Here is a 19,891-nt window from a genome sequence, read left to right on the forward strand (position 1 = left end):
ATCTTCCAATTGATCATCTCGACATTAAGATGCATGGACATAAGAAAAAAAATGGATTTCAAGTTTTGGAAATAGTGCATCTTGTAGAACATTTTGGGACCATCAATTTTCAAATTTTCATAGGTCTGCTAGATCTACATTATTTTTTAAGCTTGAAATTTTATAATTAAAGAAAAAAATATATTTTAAGGCTATCACAAAGATTTCCAATATTGAAATCACATTTCTCGATGTTATTTGAAAGTGTGTTTTACTTTGATTGTTTAGAGCCTCGGTTCTATAGAAACCGCACCCACAAAAATATAGCATGATTTTGATCAGCAATGGAGATTCATCAATAGTATTGGCTGTTTTAATTTTTTTGCAATCATTATTTAAAGTTTTAAGGAAAAAGTATGTAATGAGACCATATTTATTAGAAAGGGTGTTTTTGAGTGGGGGAACTCACTAGTTCTCACAATCACAAATGTCCAAGATGAACATCCACAAGTAAAGATTCCCATCCAATCAATTGGAAAAAATTACAGTAAAAATATTTTAAAGTTTTATTTTATTATATTGTATTTCTTATATTCATGATCATCATAGTGTAGATCGTAAATCACTATAAATTTGGATCCAAAATTGATACAAATAATGGGAATTCAAGGGAGCCCGCATGAAAATAGTATGAATCTCGAATTCTATGTCACCCGAAGCTATCGGATTTCACGTCTAACATCTAGAGTCACATCTAACATCTAGAGTTCTTTGTGATCTTGTACGAAGATAACGGTCTCGTAGTACGCAATCCTTTATTTAAGTAACAAATTACCTGTTATGCAATTCCCTCAGTTTTATTCTGCCATTGTTTAGGACTTGTGCTCTCCTAAACACCATATGAAATCAACCCAATGTTAGCTCTAGGGCTTTTTAAACCCTTAATCATAAGATTACAAAGCTAATTTTCCCACTAAGGATTTTAGCCAGGCAATAATTGGCTGAAAATCATTGCAACATGGCAATTGTGGCAAAAGTTCGGCCTGCACTATGCGCGTAACAGCAAACCTCGAATGACGCTTAATTTGAGCATAAACAGTATAAAAATAAGGAAAAAAAGTTTATTTAAAGTTAAAGGTGCACCTCAAAAATCAATCGGAAAGTGTTCTTTTAATATTGAAAATACCCGATTTTTATGCGGCCAAGCCCGCATATATAGAAATGCGGACCTCTTAGTAAATCTATTTTTTAGATCGATTTTAAGACTTAATTTTTAAGGACATGTAATCTCTAAGATGGAGATCATAAATATGAAAAAATAAATAAATTTTAAAAACTAAAAATAATAAATTCTAACAAGAAAACATTTGGATTATTAGTTTTCATTATTTTTAGATAGAACACCCTACTTGCATCCTTCTTTAAACACTTTCTGGACTGCATATGTAGAAATGCGTCCAGCCTGCATGAAACAATTTTCCTCTAATTGATCATCTCAATATCAAGATGTATGAATATGAAAAAAAAAAGAAGGAAGATTGAGTCCCATAAATAGTGCATCTTCCAACGCATTATCTAGACCGTCCATTTTTAAGATTTTCATATGTTTATAGATCTACTTGATTTTAACTATTTTTGGAGTTTAAGATTCTATAATTGAAGATAAAAAAAGATTTTCAAATAATCCTAAGAATCTTTTACACCAAAATTACATGTTATGATAAAATTTGGAGGTGCACATTAATTGGATTGTTTAAGGTTGCAACCTTATAGAAACCAGACCCTAAAAGTAATAGCTTTAGCTAACGATAGCCAGAAGAACTAAAGGCATGTTTGGTTTACGTGAAAATGTTTTTCAGGAAATATTTTCATGTAAAAACATTCCCTCATGCGGTTAGGTGTGAGAATATTTTCATGCCAATTAACTGCTAATTGGTGTGAACAGATGCACGGAGACTAATGAAAATATTCTCACACCTAACCACACGAAAGAAACATATTTCAAGTGAAAATATTTTCTGAAAAATATTTTAGTTTTCCATGACCAAAGGGAACATACGGCTAAAATCTTCATATTTCTTCTGGATTTAATTTCAAATCTCATAGATGAGTGCTTCAAACTTCCAAACCACAGAGAAACTTCTTTCACTACCAGTAAACTGACATTTATCTTCACCATGGTTAGAACTCGCCTTCTATATCTCGGTTATACAAACAACCCAGAAATTAAAGAAGTATCAACTCAAACTCGACAAAATATTACTCCGTACCAACTTCACTCCTTGATATTGTTCCACAGTAGATGCAAAAGCTTCCTTGTACCTCCAACAAATGGATTCTAGCTATCTTCCACAACGAAACCCACTCCTGCTAACGCCCTGCACTACTCTAGTTGTTGGGTTTGATAACCAAATGGACTCGCCACCTTAGGGGGCAAAAATAAAGGTTTGAATCTCAGGTTTGAAAGATCGGGTCTTGAAAAAATGGGAAAAGGGGATCAGTATAACTTCGAGGCGATTCAAACGATTGAGTGGAGGAGAAAGAGTAAAAGAATCCTCCGAGTTTGCTTGATGTCTGGACAAAGGATGTCTTCCCATGTCAAGACAAACCCTGAGAGATATGCCTTTCTCAGGTCTCATGAAAAGCCTGCCTCAGGCTCAAATGGTAATTGCAAATCCAAATGTGGAAGTAGCTATTTTCATCCACTTCCTCATTCTCAGACCAAACAAATGCTAGGTAGCCCGGTGAAAAATGAAAGCACAAAGTGGTCAGGTGTGGTTACACTAACCACAACGAAAACACAGGACCCTGGACAAAACCATCTAGGGGCAGGCAGCTTTGTTCAAACAAGCTGCAGCCATTGAGATTTGGGAATGAAATTTTGAATTCAAACACTTCGAAATTAGCCTATACTTACTAATAAACACAGGGACCAGTTAAGTCCATGTGCTGATCAGACACAGCAATTGATGAAGATTCATAATCCGTCCTCAAAACTCCTTAAAACTCTGTTTTAGTTGGTTGGTTTGAAACACCAGTTAAACTCCTTTAAATCGATACATAATACTCCCACTTCCAATCTAAATACATATCGTCTTTCGACTCTCTCCATCTAAGATCTGCAACACACATCTCACAATGAAGAAAGAATTCCAATGTTGTAAGCTAAATCGAGCAATGTACGCTTATCCATTTAGTCTCTTTGTTCGTCTCTCTAATATCTGATGCATCCGGAAACTCCTTTCACTAATTGAAAGTTCATCAGCACTGACCCAACCATTCATAATTCTCAAGTCTAAATTGAGCTGCACCCATGTGTCCTTTTGACGATATCTCATCAATTTCTCTCACATCTGTTTCATCTGCAAAAATGTCGATCTCACTATTAGCATTGAGTTAACATTCAAACCAAATAAATTCGTAATTTTACATTCATTTGATCTCTTTTCTCTCTCTTGATCTCTCTAATATCTGCCCAAATCTACCCATCGTACAAGTTGTGCCCATGTCCTCTCTTGACCCACTCCTCTCTTGTCAATTCCGTGCTACCTGCTGAGAATTCCCTCTTACAAAAGAGACATGGTCACCATTGAACCAACCATTTAAGGCTAAACTAAGTTGTATCATTGCACTCTTTTGACCTTTCTCTCTGCAACTATCATCTACAAAAAAATTACTCTATCACTAGTTGGGAATGTCATCAGCGCCAAACAAACATTCAGGCTAAATTAATCCGTGTACCCACCCATAATTTGACCTTTCTCTTTCTAATCTTTTACTGTATTTTCAGTAATTGCAAAAGAATAACGGGAGTAAACCCAAAGTCCGGGCGAAATTAGTATGTTACCCTTGCACACTATTGATTTCTTTTTTCTCTCATCATCTCTAATATTTGCTCGAGTCTGCCATTCCCTAATTATGAAAGGTAATCTGGACTGAGCCAAAATCAGGGCAAATTAATTTTTCTCTCTCATCATCTATATCTACACTCTTTTATCATCTCTCAAGTATCTCTCAGAACTCTTTAGATCATTCTTTGACAAATACTCAGGCATTCTCTGATGTTCTTTCATCAACTTTCCCATATCTGCTTTAAACTTCTTCACTGGTTGTGGAGACCATCAACACTTCGATAGATCCAAGAAATATGGTCCCATGTGGACTAAGATGTGAGCATAGTCCCACAAACTTCAAATACTTATCATTTAAAATATAAATATGGTTTATATTTTATTTTCTAAAAACAAATTACTGTTGAGGAAATTTGAGCTTACAACTTTCAAGGATAAATGTAACATATAAATAGTTATATCAAATCAATTATAAATAATGCTTACCATTCTTTATGTGAAAAGAATTGTCACCAATGAGCACCATTCTGCAAAATAAAAGAAAGAAAACATGCATTTTTATTTTTATTTTTATTATATATTTATATTTTTAAAATTTTATATTTGTGATTTTTGAATCTATTTATTGTTTTTTAAAATTATATTTAAGTTTATGCAATTATTTTTAAAATTATCTCTATATAAATAAAAGTAGTACGGTTGTGTATGAACAAAATAGAGACACCAAAGACACTTACTAGACAAGACACCTATATCAATATCCATACAAGACTTCTTTTGATTTCATGAAAAATAGGGATAGCATACTATGAGATTATTTATCTTTAGTACAAAGATGTCACAATTATTTTTAGTCATTAAATGTAAAATCTAATATATTGAAATGAGTCGCAACATTCAAGAAATTTTATTTTGAACTTTGTGCCCAATCGACAACATATCCTCATCCACCCGATGTATATATATATATATATATATATATATATATATATATATATATATATATATATAAAAGAAAAATTACAAAAGCCCCTTTTGACTCAACTTTATTTACAACCTCCCCCAACTAATTATTTTATCATAAATTTATCCAAAAACTAACTTTTATAGCAAAGACCTCCTAAATAAAAAAAGTTACAGTTTGGAGGAAGAAATGCTCTTGCCTGTATATAAAGGTGCCACAATTTTGTAAAAGCACAACATAAAAAATGGTATGGCACATATTATTGCCGGACCGGAATTCATACCACATTAACTGTCAGACCACAACAATAATATGTTGGACTGTATGCAACTTATGCCGGATTGAAGCATCATAGCGCTGGACTGCAACAACAATATGCCGAACTGCATTTACAAGTGTCAGACAAAGGCACACAACAACAATATGCCGGACCAATGGCATTCAATGACCAAGGGGAGGGCATTTTGGTCCAAAGAATAATGAGTTTTTGTCTTGGGGAGTATTTGTTATACAAGTTTATATTGGGATAAAAGTTGCAATAAAAAAGTTGGTTGGGGGGAGGTTGTAAAGAAAGTTGAGTCAATGGGGGTTTTTATAATTTTCCCAAAAATAATACAGTCAAAATAATGTGTTGCAATGTGCACTATTTCTCCAGACATGAAATCTTTTTTTCGTATCCGTACGTCATGAGTGTAGACACCATGAACTCAACTAGAAAAATTATGAATAGGTTGAAATGTCCTAGGTAGACCGCTCAGATATTTTAAATCATTCACCCCACCAAAACCTTTAACGTGAACTTGGCGTCCATTGACCCGATAGGTTCAAAAAGCACCAAAGGCGGAAGACAAACAGATTCAGAACCACCTGACTTAGAAGCATTTTCAAAAGGGAAGGCTGTGGCGTTGCTCTAACAACCGCCATAGCCCTCCCAGAACCCGAAGACAAGGCACCTCAATCACAAGGCAAGTGATTAAAAAGGACAAAAACCTGGTGCTATTACCAATGCCGCCAGCGCCATTCTTAAATTCGCCAGATCCAACACTCCTAAACCTGCATAAAAAACGACAAGAAGTCTGGCGACATTGCTAATATCGCCAGCTCCATTCCAAATATCGCCAGACCTATAGCCTCCAATAGGCGGGAAACAGCCTGGCTGACGAGGCTGAAGGTGACACTGATGAGTCTGACCATATCAGCAAAAATGGCAGGGATCTACTGACATGTCAGATGTCAGTACAGACCGTGGGTGTCAAAATTCAATAAGTTGAGGTTAAGAAGATAGTACAACCAAGGCGGCATACCAGCTAGCATCAGGTGACATTACAAACCTTAGGATATGGTTTTGCCTTAAACTTTTCCATACTTAGAAGATTCGAGATTGACTGGGACTCGGTGTAGGGTGTTCTAAGCCCGATTGAGGTAATCTATGGCGTCTTTTATTTTGTGCTCTGTCGTATTTCGTTCTTAGGACTTTCTTACTCCCAAAGCATTGTTTTGATTTCTTTTATCAAATAAAAAAGTTGTATTTAGTGGTTGCAAGTGAAAACCACCTTTTGTTTATTTATTTGCTTATTTCAAGAGAAGTTTTATTGCACTTGGACTATTGTAAGTGATCTAGTTAGGAAAAATAAAAAGAAATTAAAAAGTACATACACCATGCTAGATCACATTGTTCACCTTTCAGCTATGTGGATGGGAAGATGACCGTTTTTGGGGGTTAATAAATGTTAAATAATATGATAATATTTATTAAATAATATGATAACATAAAACTACAAATACAATACAATAATATAAATAACATTAATATATTGATACTAATAAAACGTAAATGCTATGACATATTAAAATATAACAATACACATTATATTAACTCATCATAATAATAATAATAATTTCTTAGACAAAAATTACATAATGATAAACACCTCAAATTTAAATAATATCCCAAATAGATATCCAAAAAAATAACATACTATAAAATAAAGCACATAAATAGTCTATATAAATGAATAACATACAATAAGATTAGTAAATATTACATTAATGCATATCCAAAAATATACTAAATAAATATATTAAATAAAACGTATATCAATTTGATCATACATATAACACTTTGCCAATACAATGATTATACAATGTCTAAAAACCAATGTTGTCATATTTGCTTTTGAATATTCTTTGGTTTAGTGAGAAAAATGAAGCAATTCAGTGCTTCGGTTAATTCGAGAGAAGACTTTGGAATTTTTTAATTTAATATAAATAAATTAGATATTTATATATAAGTATATAAAAATAATGAAAATATTAAAAATAAATTAGATATAAAAATACATAAAAATAATGGAACATTAAAAATATAATTTTTTTTAAAAAAATAAAAAAATACTTTTATATAGATATTTCTTTGCTTACGCCATAGAGGTTGAAACGACAGCCGAATCTACCCAAACCAGACTCAAATCTAACTGAAATGATCCGAAGTGGTCTGAATTTGACTGAAGCGGTAGCAACAATATATAAAAATAATGAATAAATTAAAGATAAAAATTTCAAAAAAATTATTTTTTATATAGTCATTTTGTTGCTTGGGCTGAAGAGGCCGAAGCTTCAATCGAATCAGCCCAAAGCTGTTGGGTTTATGTGGCCTTTAAAGGCCTTATGAATACTAGTAAAAATGAAATGATATAGTGGAATATGAACTCATTGGGAGTGTGGTCCCTCGTGGACCATACTAAGCAAACGATGGATTGATGATACTGATCTGTGCTTAACGATCTAGGCCGGTCGTTTGGAAAAACCCCATGTTACCTGGGCACAAAGAACAAACCAATGAGGGTTTATGGGTTAGCCCTTGATGAGGTTGGAGAACATGCCCGGATGAGTGAGCCGAGGGACTGTGTGACCCTTGTGTGTGATGGTAGCCTACCGAGACGAGGGCCAAAACCTCATCCATGTTCCATCACACGTCATGCATATTGATAAATCGTTCGGGAAAGCCAGATATCCACCTTTGGGTGAAGTGTATGCATGTGCGAGAGATACCCCTATGCGCCATAGAGTTATGGTCGCATCAGGTCGTGGTGACTTTGACTCGTCTCTAGGAGAGGACCTGTAATCCACAGACTGAGATTGCATCGACCTAACTTTGGTGACCCACTAATGAGCCCCTGCTTGGACTGTAGGACATGGAAAATACTGGGTCGGTTCGATAAAGCTAGTGTGGTCTGCAGTCGACAGTTGAGGTGGAGTACCCCATTATTACAGATTGGATTCCAAAAACCACATGGATCCTTTTCCCATCATATTAATTTAATTGTGTTCATTTTATTATTGAAATGATTTTAGTTTTATTATTTGAATTTTTATGAATCTCTCAATATTTTATTTGTGATTTTTGGACTTATAAAAATACAGTTATTGTTCTTACAAAGTTATAAAAATTCAAATATATATTTTAAATTGTTTTATTCAATTTTAAAAATAATATGTTTCTCTAATATTCCATGGGGGCCCATAATACACATAGGCCCACCATGTGGCATGTGGGTGGGGGGCCACATGTGTCACAAAAGGGTGGCACACCCTACCCTCTTTATTTATTTTGTAGCAAGTTTGTTTTAAAGAGATATGGTAAATTTGAATTGACATGGATCATATCTTATTTATATTTGGTAGTATTTATCTACTTGATATTATTTGACATATCCTTATGGAATATGTGGCATGGATAGTGTAATTTTATAGAATGCATGGTGTTTATTTTATTTAAATATATTGATGGGAAAATGGTTTAGGAAAGGGGGATAATGGTTCATGCACCTTCCATAATGTTGATGGCCCATCTATGGAATGGATGGCTCAGATCTTTCACCCCACAAGTCACCATTGATCGACGATCTATGTTCAATCTCACAAGAAGATGCAAGCTAAGGAAAACCCAAAGAAATCCTAATCTTATTCAAAGCCTATGAAAAAAGATTGTTTCTACCCAAAAATCTCTACACCTTATCTCTTGTACCTAATTCCCATCTTTCTCTCTCATATCCCAAAAAGGGGGCACACCACTCTCTCATGTTTGATCTCTCTCACATTGTGAAAGAACCTGAGGGTTTAAGTTATGGAGTTCTTCTCTCCTATCTCTCAAATATGGATTTACGGCTATGGGTTTTAGGGTTTAGCAAAAAGACAATCCATCTCTCTCAAACTAGGTTACTAAGAGAATTCACCTAGGGTTTGAGTTTGTGATCAAAGGGGTTCATGTTCCATTTGTGTGGCTTAGCCGAATTTTACTTTTTCGGTTCGAGATTGAAACTTGACCGTTGATCCCGCGCCATCGGATGGTGGTGACTTAGTGTGGGGTGTAATAAGCCCGGTTGAGATAATCTCCGTCACTCTTCCTTTTTGTTTCTTGCAATCTTATCTTTTATTCTCAAGCATAGTGCATAGTTGTTTCAATGGCATCAAGTTGTTAAGATCTTGGTTTTAATGTTATGTTGTTTTTATTTTGAAATTTATCTTATTATAATAAAGACCACCTGTAAGTGATCTTTTGCCAAAAGAAGGGGGTGAAAAAAAAAAAAAAAATTGTCTTCCTCGGTAAAAGATCACATAGGCATTTCTTTCAGAAGCAGATATGAATCTGACCGAACTGGTTTGAATCTAACCGAAGTTGCATCATCAGGCTTCACTTCACTTCACTTTGGTCTAAGCCTAAAATCCGACTTCGGCCCGAAGCAAAACGAATTTAACAACACTGGTGGTATGTCAACCAAAAAAAGTGTTAGGCCTCAGAAAACCACGCCACCATAACATAACCCTCGATGCCCCCAAGAAACTATCTATTTCCAAGCCTCGAGCCTTGATGAGGCACTTTCAACATTGTTACCTGCGTATTTCATTTTTTTAATTTTCTTGGACAAACTCATGAATTGTATTACTTGAAAGAGAAGTTACAATCAGATTATGCTCCTTTCAATTTCTCTTTTGTATCATGTGTTGACATTTATACAAATATTAACATGCCTCGACACTGGTCTGACATATGATCCGTGTTTGTCAAAGAATAAATTTTGTGGATACACATGCCTCGACATTGGTCTCACATATGATCCGTGAGTGTCAAAAAATAAAATTTGGGGACACATCATATCGACACAATCAACAAATGTGTCTTGACTACTATAGACATGTCATGGCCTAATTCTTTTAATTAATGATTCTACATTCTTGCAATTTATGGGGTTTTGAACTTATAATGTAGTGCTCTTGTACTAAGAATATACTAACCACCACGCCATCAACTACAATTATGACTTTAATCTGAAGTATAATAGATATCTTAGACAACGCTTTCAAACGCACAAAGAGGCAGAGGAAAATATCTAGCTATTGACTATTATTAATATGTATATATAATACCATAACTTGCACAACAAGATAAATTACAATGAGCAACTTCATATGAATATACACTTTCCATATATAATAAACTAATACATGATATTCAATCTCCACACTCTCCCTCAAACTGAGGTTGGTTGAACAATATCAGTTTGTCAATGAGATAGTCATGATGAGCATGAGTCATTTCCTTGTTAATAATATCTGCAAGTTGTTGTGAGGTAATATGTAGGAGTGTAACTTCTCCAAGCAGAAATTTTTCATGAATGCAATGACAATCAACTTCTATATGCTTTGTGCGGTCATGGAACACTGGATTGGAGGTAATATGTATGACGCTCATATTATCAGCATAAAATGGCATAGGAGATCGATGAAGAATATTGAGGTCACGTAAAAGTCCTCTCAACCAAGTAATTTCACTACAATCTGAGGACATTGTCTGCAGAAGATTTTGACATAGTTTTTTGTTTCTTACATTTCTATGATATAAGAGAATCTCCAAAAAATATACACAATCCAACGGCCAAGTGTTGAGCATCTGGGCAACTTGCTCAATCTGCATCAGTATAAGGTCATAACTGGAGATAAGAGTTAGAGGAGAAGAATAACCCTCTATGACATGTACCCCACAGATAATGAATGGTATGATGGACAACCGAGAGATAGATGTGACGTGGATCTGCAACAAATTGGCTGACAACCTATACTGCATGAGATATATCAAGACGTTTCAAAGTTAGATAAAGTAAACTCCAACCAAATGTATATAAAGAGTGGGATCTGGAAGTTTGTCCCCATCATCCTTCTTGTATTTTATATTCACCTCCATTGGTGTATCCACTCGTTTATCATCAGATAAGTTTGTTATACGTTATTTTTTATGTGCTTGTATCCTCGAGGTGAATAAGGAGAGAGTCGGTAGTAACCTGATCCCTCTGGTACCCAAGGCACCATCAGACCACGGGAACACTATAGTAATAGGCCCAAAAGTGAGCGACCTCTAAATAAGTGTTAGAATGACCTTAAATTGAATTAGATGGTAGTTTTGGACACCCTAAGGACACCCACAAAGTTTCATCACGTTTTGACGAGTTTTAATATGATTAGGATGAAACTTGGTTTTCAAATCTAGCTTCTCTTATGTTGAAAGTGGACCCTATAACTATAACCCTATTTTTTGGGTTTCAAAATTGTATCAGATGACCTCCATTAGATCCAAAACATCAAAAAACCCTTAGGTATGAAATTTCGATTTAATCGGATCCTCCGGGACCTTTCTAGGCCTACCATAAAATGGTAGGTTTTACACTATTGCGGTGCAACCTCGGTGAACCAGTTTCCATTTATGAAAACTTTGTTTTCTCATTTTGAGATGATTTTCAAATGCTTATAACTCCTTTGTTTTGAGTTCAATTAAGCTTAAATTTGGATAAGAGCTATATCTCGACGACCCTGTTTTAACATATAGCACACATCATGGCATAGCTTAAAACGAGAAAATTTTTAGAAAGAAGATGGGCTCAAAACATGAAAATTCAAATTACATAAAGATTAATATCCAATTCTTTGAGAGGCCATAGCTCAAGATCCCGACGTCGGATCGTCGTAAATATGGGTCAGTTGTGACCATGCTTCGAATAGCTACAATTTGATATAATTCTTGTAAATGATCAAAGGTTGGATGACACGCATTTTGAGGTTAAAAATGACATTTTCTCGGTCGTTGGAATCCTATTTTTCAGCAACTTCACAAAATTTGAACGTTCTCAAACTGATACCAAAATGGATGAATTTATCACAAAATGATTGTGATAGTATCCTCTTCAATTTGTGATCAAAATGAAGGCTTGGAATGTCATAGATCGTACCAGATTGGTGGTCGAAGAATCATGAGTTTATAAAACTTGGCCAGATTTTTTATTCTTCTTTAAAAATCGATTTCGAAAAGATCAAATGGTATCAAAACGTGTGCAATAGTTCAAGCATTGATTCTACGACGATCAATTACTCGAATTACCACAATAAGCATTCGAAAAAGCTCCTGGGGCCTAGCAATGGCAAGAGGCTCCTCATGGAGGAATAGTTTTGTCATTTGTTGAAAAGTACTGAAGGGTATTTTGATCATTTGGTCCAAAAACGAGATTAATATTTTAATTCATAAAATGTATATTTTTTGACAATTTTGGTAGTTTTTGAGCATTCCACCCTTGTTTTTTTATTGCTCTATATAAGGAACTCAAGTCATTTGTAATAGTCTCTCTTAGTCATTTGTAATCAAACTCTTGAACACTTGAACATTTGGAGCATGTTCTTTTACTTTGCTTTCAAGTTCAAGTTCAAAAGACTCAAGATGAGAGGGGAGAGAAACATTCCTAGACAGAGAAAATACCTTGAAATACCCTACACTCCCTAGAACCCTAAAATTGCAACTACCTTAGGATTCCCAACTCCCAATCCCATATTCCCTAAAATTCCTAGCTTTCAATCCTAATCCATACACCCTATACCCTACCTTAGTCACCCTACACCATACACTATAGTGCACCATACACATTAACCTATCCCATATACCTTAATTATCCTACACCTTGGCCTTTACCATACACCTTAATTACTATACACCACATCTCAACCTAACCTACCTAAACCATACACCTAAGCCTTTGACCCTAACTTAGACCCATAAAAACCAAGACCTCTCTCTCTCGTGTGCATGCAAAGGGACCAATGAAAGTATACCTAGCTCAAGCACATTCTAGGTCTACTCTCTCTCCTCTTTCTCTCTCGCCCTCTTACTCTCTCCTTCTCTCTCTTCTTTCTCTCTTTCTCTCTTTTCCCTCTCTCTCTCTCCTCCTGCTCAGACCTAGGATGGGTCCGAGGCCTCCCTCTCTCCGCTCTTTTTCTCTCTCTCCCTTCCAGAGCGAGACCCACACCTAAGGCGGGCCTAGCCTCTTTCTCTCTTTTCCCTTCTCTTACTCTCTTACTCTCTCTCCCATCCACCCTCTCTCTCTCTGTTATCTATCTGCCCCTCTCTTTATCTTTGTTCCCCATCCGCCCTTACTCTCTCTCTCTCTCCCACCCACCCTCTCTCTCTCTTTGTTCTCTATCCTCCCCTCTCTCTTTCCCATCCGCCCTCTCTCTCAGTTCTCTATCCGCCCCTCTCTCTCTCCATTCTCCTCATTTACCCCTCTCTCACTACACACACCTTATCCGCCCCTCTCTCACTCCACTCTCCTCATCCGCCCCTCTCTTACTACACCTATCCGCCCTACTCTCATACACCTCATCCGCCCCTAACTGCCCCTACCCGCTCCTCTCACTCCACTCCCCCTATCCGCCCTACTCTCATTCGCCCCACTCTCATTCCCCCTCTTAGCCCTATTTTCATCCACCATACCTCTCATCCGCCCTACTCTCTCACTCCACATGCCTTATCCATCCTTCTCTCATTCTTTCATACGCTCAATCATCCCTTAACCCCATTCACCCCGCTTCCTTCATTTTTTTTTAATACTTCTCTTCTCTTTCTCTAAATCATATCTTAATTTCTCATTCATTTTACTTTGTTCCTCATTCTTTGTCTTTGAATGTTGCTTCTTTTACCTCTTGATCACTCGATTCGAGGTCATCCTGAGATAGTGCCCTAAGGTTCTACCTCTCGGATTGTTACTCTAACTGTCAGCTCATACAGTGAAGTTGGATCATAAGAGATACTAATTTTCTTACAATCGGTCACTCGGGTTAGGGTAACCCTGAGTGAGCTTTCTTTAGAGTTTTGACCTTTTTACTACTCTAACCACTGAGTCACACAATGTTCGGGTTGTGAGAGTACTTTCGTCTTTCTCTCTCACTTCTTCTCACACTTGATTACTTTTAGGAGGCTCTTTGGTTTATTGATATATTTATAGACTCAGTCTTGTAACTCCACATTCCAAACCCTTCAGGTACAAGGCTTCAAGCCTGGTTCTTTTCTTCGACTTCGGTAAGACCTCTTTGGAGAGGTTATGCTGGGAGGCTGCCCCATTTTCTTTGGATCATCTGTCCACTTCTTTTTACTTTGTCTTCTTCATCTTCTTCTTCTTCTTTTCACATCTAAACTAAGTTCTTATCAAGTTTTTATTCATATTCCTTCTCTCTTGCTTATTTCTTTGTCTCTCCACCCCCAAAACTAAAGCGTTTATCCCATAAAACACATCAAAGAAGAGTACATTCTATTTGGATTTCAATAGCAGTTTTCAAGTGAGAGTCCAAGTGAGGTGTTGAGTTTAGAGAGGGGGCCGAATTCAAACCACACTGTTGGAAAGCCAGAGGGCTTTCGTTTATTAATCTAAGAGGGCAATAGCCTCATCTTATCTCACAACTCAAACCACGGTGAGGTAAGTGCTTGAGTCTATTTCTTCATCGCTTTAAAGCCCTTTTATAGTTGGACATACCTATCCGTACACGATACACGAGTCGCACACGTGCTCGTGAGGTCGGGAGGTTGTTCGAGAGGGGGTTAATTGAACCCAGGTCCTTGCCCGAGGGAGGTAGATCCAGGCCCAACCAAAGTTGGCTTGTTTGATCAAATCATTGGTGTAGTTTTTTTGGTTAACTATATATCCATTCGGGAAATAATGAATCTCTAGGCCAAGAAAGTAAGTCAGCGGATCCAAATGTTTCATTTTGGATGAGTGACTGAGAAACTCTTTCAAGTGTTTTATATTATCAATGTTATCTCCTATGATGATAATATCATCAACATATAGGAGAATAATTGTCATCCCTGAAGAACAATGATGAGTAAATAGTGAATAGTCATGAGCACTTTGTTTCAACCCAATGTTCAGAATGACCAGTCGAAATCATTCAAACCAAGCTCTTGGAGCTTGTTTTAAATCATACAAGGATTTTTTTTTTTTAATGATATACCATAGATTTGTCATGGTAATACCCAAGAGGAGGTCGCATAGATACTGTCTCTTCCAAATGTCCATGAAGAAATACAATCTTCACATCCATCTGAGAGATAGTCCACTGATGAATGGCTGAGAGGGCAATTACGGTACATACAACGGTCATTTTAGCAACATGAGCAAATGTTTCATCCTATTCTATGCTATACTCATGTTTGTATCTTTGAGCAACTAGCCGTGCTTTATATCACTCAATCCCTCTATCATATTTAAGCTTCACAAAAAAAACACAAAAAGAGGCAAAGAAAAATCTTTACCTATTGACTATTATCAACATGTATGTATAATACAACCAGAGATAACTTACACAACAAGATAAATTACAATGAGTAACTTCCTATGAAATATACACATTTCATATATAGCAAACTAATAGAAAATCTTCAATCTCTACAAACACAACTTTAGGAAATGATGGGATTCACAAGAAGCCAACAATAATAACATTAAATGAAGGCAATTCTTTTGGTATCGTCATCGTGATCTATCCAAGAAATATGGTCCCACATGGACTAAGATGTGAGCATAGTCCCACAGACTTAAAATATTTATCTTATAAAATATAAATATGGTTTATATTTTATTTTCTAAAAACAAATTACTATTGAAGAGATTTGAGCTTACAACTTTCTAAGGATAAATGTAACATATAAATAGTTATATCAAACCATCAATAAATAATGTGAAAAAAATTGTCACCAATGAGCACCATTCAGGAAAATAAAAGAAATAAAACATGAATTTTTATTTTTATTATATATTGATTTTTTTAAAATTTTATATTTGTGACTTTTGAATTCTAGTTATTGTTTTTAAAAATTATATTTAACTTTATGCAATTATTTTTAAAATTACGTCTATGTAAATAAAAGTAGTACGGATGTGTATGGGCAAATTATTGACACCAAAGACACTTACTAAACAAGGCACCTATATCAATATTCATACAAGACTTCTTTCGGTTTCATGAAAAATAGGGATAGAACAAGATAAGATTATTTATCTTTAGTACAAAGATGTTGTAATTATTTTTAGTCATTAAATATAAAATCTAATATATTGAAATAAATCGTAATATTCAAGAAATTTTGTTTTGAATTTTGTGCTCAATCGATAACATATCCTCATTCACCCAATATCACATCCAACGATAAAACAAAAAATGAATGTGCCCCTCTTGTATTAAAAATAAATGACCTCATTGTATACATTTTCTTGAAAAAAAAAATATCGACCACATAGGTTCATTATGGGTCAAAATTTGAGGGCAAGAGGCATTGAACCAATAATACTCAAAAACCTCTTCAAAAAAATGAGCCAATAGGGTGGGTGGGTGGCTTTCTAAAGAATGTTAAAAATACAAAAGCCAAGGACTCTCCAAGCTCCTTGGTCCTCAGACAATGACTACGACAGTGGAGTGGAAAACCCCATCACTCGATCAAGGGCTCGTGAGGGAGCATGTCAGGAGGGAGCAGTGCGGAGCCGCACCTTGCGCAGAAGAAGAGCTGCGGCACTGCCTCGGCGTCAGCGATGCCAAGGCACCGAGTGTGCTGCCACACCTCGCACACGTCGCACGCCACCATCCGCTCCCCGTCGTCGTCCCTCGCACCGCACTCACACTCCACCCTCCACTCCTCCGCCCCACCTTCGTACCTCAGCCTCTCCTCCCCCCTCTCCGCCCCTCTCCCTCTCACCCACACCCCCATACCTGACTCCGCCACTCCGAACAGCAGCTCCGACTCGCTGATCTCCTGGCCGTGAGGCCAGATCAGGTCCTCCGCTGCAAAGCCCTCCATGATGCAGTAGGTGTCACGGAAAGCATGCTCGGCCTCGGCACGTAGGTCACCGACTGTAGCGTGGAGTGGCACCACCACGAGCTCGGGTGGCGGAATCGCCCGTGAGAACATCCCTGCCTCATCCTCGGCCACCACCACACTCACCATGAACCTCAGCTGCTCATCTGCGTCCCTGATCGGCCACTCTTTGGTGAAGTGCTTCGTGTCCAGGACCACGCGCCTAGCCGCCTCCACAACCTTGCCACCCAAACCACCTTCCAAAACCCTCCTGTACACGTACTCCAGGTCTCTCTCGATCTCACTTCTTCTCCCCACCTGAAGCTGGTTTTGAGGGTGGTCTCCTGACTCGTATTTCCTGTTTTCTGTGGCCGCCTCACCATCCCAGTTGTCGAGCTCGGTGGAGGATAACGATGACAACGAGTACTCTAAGACCTTCGTTTTGGGGTTGACGGTGCGCCGAATGAGGTGAGGACCGACCACGCAATTGTTGAGAGACTTGAGCACGAAGTCAAGGAGGCCCGTGTCCCCGATGCGCCCACGAGCAGCGTCACGTACCTCCTGGCGCAACATTCGCCTACTGCCGCTCGCCTCTAAGATCTCAGCCACGACACGTGCAGCCACCTCAAACCTCTTGGGTGACCACCGGCACTGCGATGATGCGGCCAACTCCTCAACCCCCACTACCGCTTTATGATTGTGGTGCTTCTTTAGCAAGCACTTTGAAGAGGTCACCAGTCGTGACCCAGTGATGGGTGGTGCCGCATCTGCCTTTTGCCAAGGGAGGCGGGCCTTGAGCTGGAGCATGGTGTGCAAGAGCTGGCCTAGAGTGGATATCTCCGAGGTGCAGGTGGTATTGTAGGCTCCGAAGATTCGATGGAGGTGGGGGACTTGGTGTTCGGGGTCAAGCATGTCGAGGGGAAGCTGGTTCAGGATCTTGACCGCCATCGAGTAGCGGTTCTCTGATATGCCAAAGCTTCCATGGAAAAAACTGTAGCCCCACCGCCAAAACCATGGGTGGCCATAGGCCGCACTGTGTAAGAGACGGAGGTCCATAGAGTGCTTGCGCGCTGTGTCTTCAACTGTCACCTTCCTGTAAAAAGAAAGAGCAGGCATGGATTAGGAGACAGAGATAGTGGATTCTGGGGATTTTGGCCTGAAGATGATGAGATTCAGGCAAACTTTGGTAGAAAAGTGGTGTGGTTGTAGACCTGGTGCAAAGCATGGAGCAAATGCGATCCCAAAGGTCCATAGTGTGGTGGCCAGAGAGGTGTTTGGAGCCGTTTTCATGGCCATTGAGGGAGAGGAGGTGGCCGAAGCCGCTGCAGTGGATGAGGCCGTGGAGGAGGTGGGTTCTGCGGTCAAGGACTAAGCGAGATGGGAGCAGGTGGTGGGATTGGTCGGAGGCAGGGATTATGAAGTGGTAGCGACGCCGCGAGACCAGGTGGTGGCTCCAACCTAGTGAAAGAGAGAGATGAATTATTCATCAGGTTGCACTAAGACCATGTATAAATTAAATCAAAATATATGATTAAATTGTAAATTTCTCATAGGTATTTTCATAAATTTCCCCAAAATTTATTAAAACCCCAATACACGATCAAATCCTAATACACTTCAATGATCTTCGAAACAGAATCCCATTGGTGTTCATGGGAGAAAAGCCATTCAAAATGAAACCCTACTGATACTGGGAAAAGCAAACTACGACCCATGTACTGAAACTATGATGCAATCCAGATTCAATCATTATGACTAATTTTCACATAAAAAGAAAATAACAAGAATAATTCTGAGTAATTTTCACGTACCTACACAACGACAATGGTCACAGTAGGGCCAGGGGGAATTACGCACGTGCTCCTCAACCACATAGAGAGGGATTAGGGTTTCTTGAGACAGGGCCAAGTATACAAGCCAAGCGGGGTTACCCTCGACTTCGTGGGCCAAGGTTTGGGCCCAATGGGCCAAGAAGTCACGCACGTTGTCCCGGAAAGCTCCTGAGAAGGAGGCAGGGCGCCCTGGCTCTCCGAAGGAGTGGAACGCGAAGATGTTGTTGGGCTTGGGAGTGGGCTTTGGCTTGGTGGGCGTGGGCCTTGACATGGTCTTGGGGATCTTGTTGCAGTTGTAGTTGTCATAGGTGAGAGGAAGAGGGGAGAGGGTGAAGGTGGTATCAGAGGCTGAGCGCTTGTACACTGAGCAGGCCATGACGCTGGACGACCCCAATCTTGCCTCCTCAGTGTTTCTTGGGGGAAATAATTCAGGAGAGAGAGAGAGGTGATGCAGATAAGAGAGAAAAAGAAAATGAAGAGAGAGATGATGATGATGCAGATAGGGGAGAGAGACGATGCAGGTAGGGGAGAAGAAAGAAGAAGAGAGAGAAGATGCAGGTTTTTTTTTGGGCTAAGTTGGAGAGAGAAGAAAGAAGAAGAAGAGAGATGATGCAGACGAGAGAGAGAGAGAAAAGATGGAGAGAGATGATGATGCAGGTAAGAGAGAGAAAGAAAAGATGAAGTGCGAAAGAAAAGATGAAGAAGATTCATAGAGACAGAGGGAGGTTTGGACAAATGAAGAGAGAGGGGGATCTTTTATGACGTCATAGGGGGTTACATCGCCGTCAGGTAGTTGGAATATTCTAACGACGTACACAATTCCGTACGCGTTGCCTGTTGTCCGGAGTCCATATCGCATCGCCTCGCCGCGCCGTGAAACGTGTCGAGTTTTGAGGACTCCTGAAATTACAAATCGCATATTTAAACATGGAAAGATAAGGTTCTTACCAAAATAACGCTAGCAACCTTCAACATCCTAAAGCGACCAAAATGGTCGTATTACTAACACTCATACTTATTATATCGAATGTGGCCCACAACTTTCGTACTGGCCCCTGAGGCCAGTTCCATTTCTTGGCCTAGCCTGCCCCCTTTCTCTCTCTTT

General features: G+C 38.3%; 1 protein-coding gene across 1 annotated transcript; it reads right to left on the minus strand.

Annotated features, from left to right (window-relative positions):
• Positions 1–16,314: 16,314 nt before the first annotated feature.
• On the minus strand, positions 16,315–19,683 carry LOC18421711 (PHD finger protein MALE MEIOCYTE DEATH 1). The gene is made up of 3 exons (XM_006826517.3): positions 18,766–19,683; positions 18,166–18,412; positions 16,315–18,047 (listed from the first exon to the last, which is right to left on the minus strand). The coding sequence occupies exons 1-3, from the start codon at positions 19,160–19,162 to the stop codon at positions 16,592–16,594; spliced, it is 2,100 nt and encodes a 699-aa protein (XP_006826580.1). The 5' UTR covers positions 19,163–19,683; the 3' UTR covers positions 16,315–16,591.
• Between the last annotated feature and the right edge of the window lie 208 nt (positions 19,684–19,891).

Source organism: Amborella trichopoda, chromosome 4 (assembly GCF_054954075.1).
Source record: "Amborella trichopoda isolate Santa Cruz 75 chromosome 4, AtrichopodaSantaCruz75HAP2 v2.0, whole genome shotgun sequence".
Classification (NCBI taxonomy): Eukaryota; Viridiplantae; Streptophyta; class Magnoliopsida; order Amborellales; family Amborellaceae; genus Amborella; species Amborella trichopoda.

Excerpts from the sequence above, each read along its gene's own strand:
- LOC18421711 (XM_006826517.3), bottom strand. The coding sequence starts at position 19,162 with ATGGCCTGCTCAGTGTACAAGCGCTCAGCCTCTGATACCACCTTCACC. Across the intron at positions 18,413-18,765 it reads TGACCATTGTCGTTGTGTAG|GTTGGAGCCACCACCTGGTC; the intron begins GTACGTGAAAAT and ends CTCTTTCACTAG. Across the intron at positions 18,048-18,165 it reads TGCTCCATGCTTTGCACCAG|GAAGGTGACAGTTGAAGACA; the intron begins GTCTACAACCAC and ends TTCTTTTTACAG.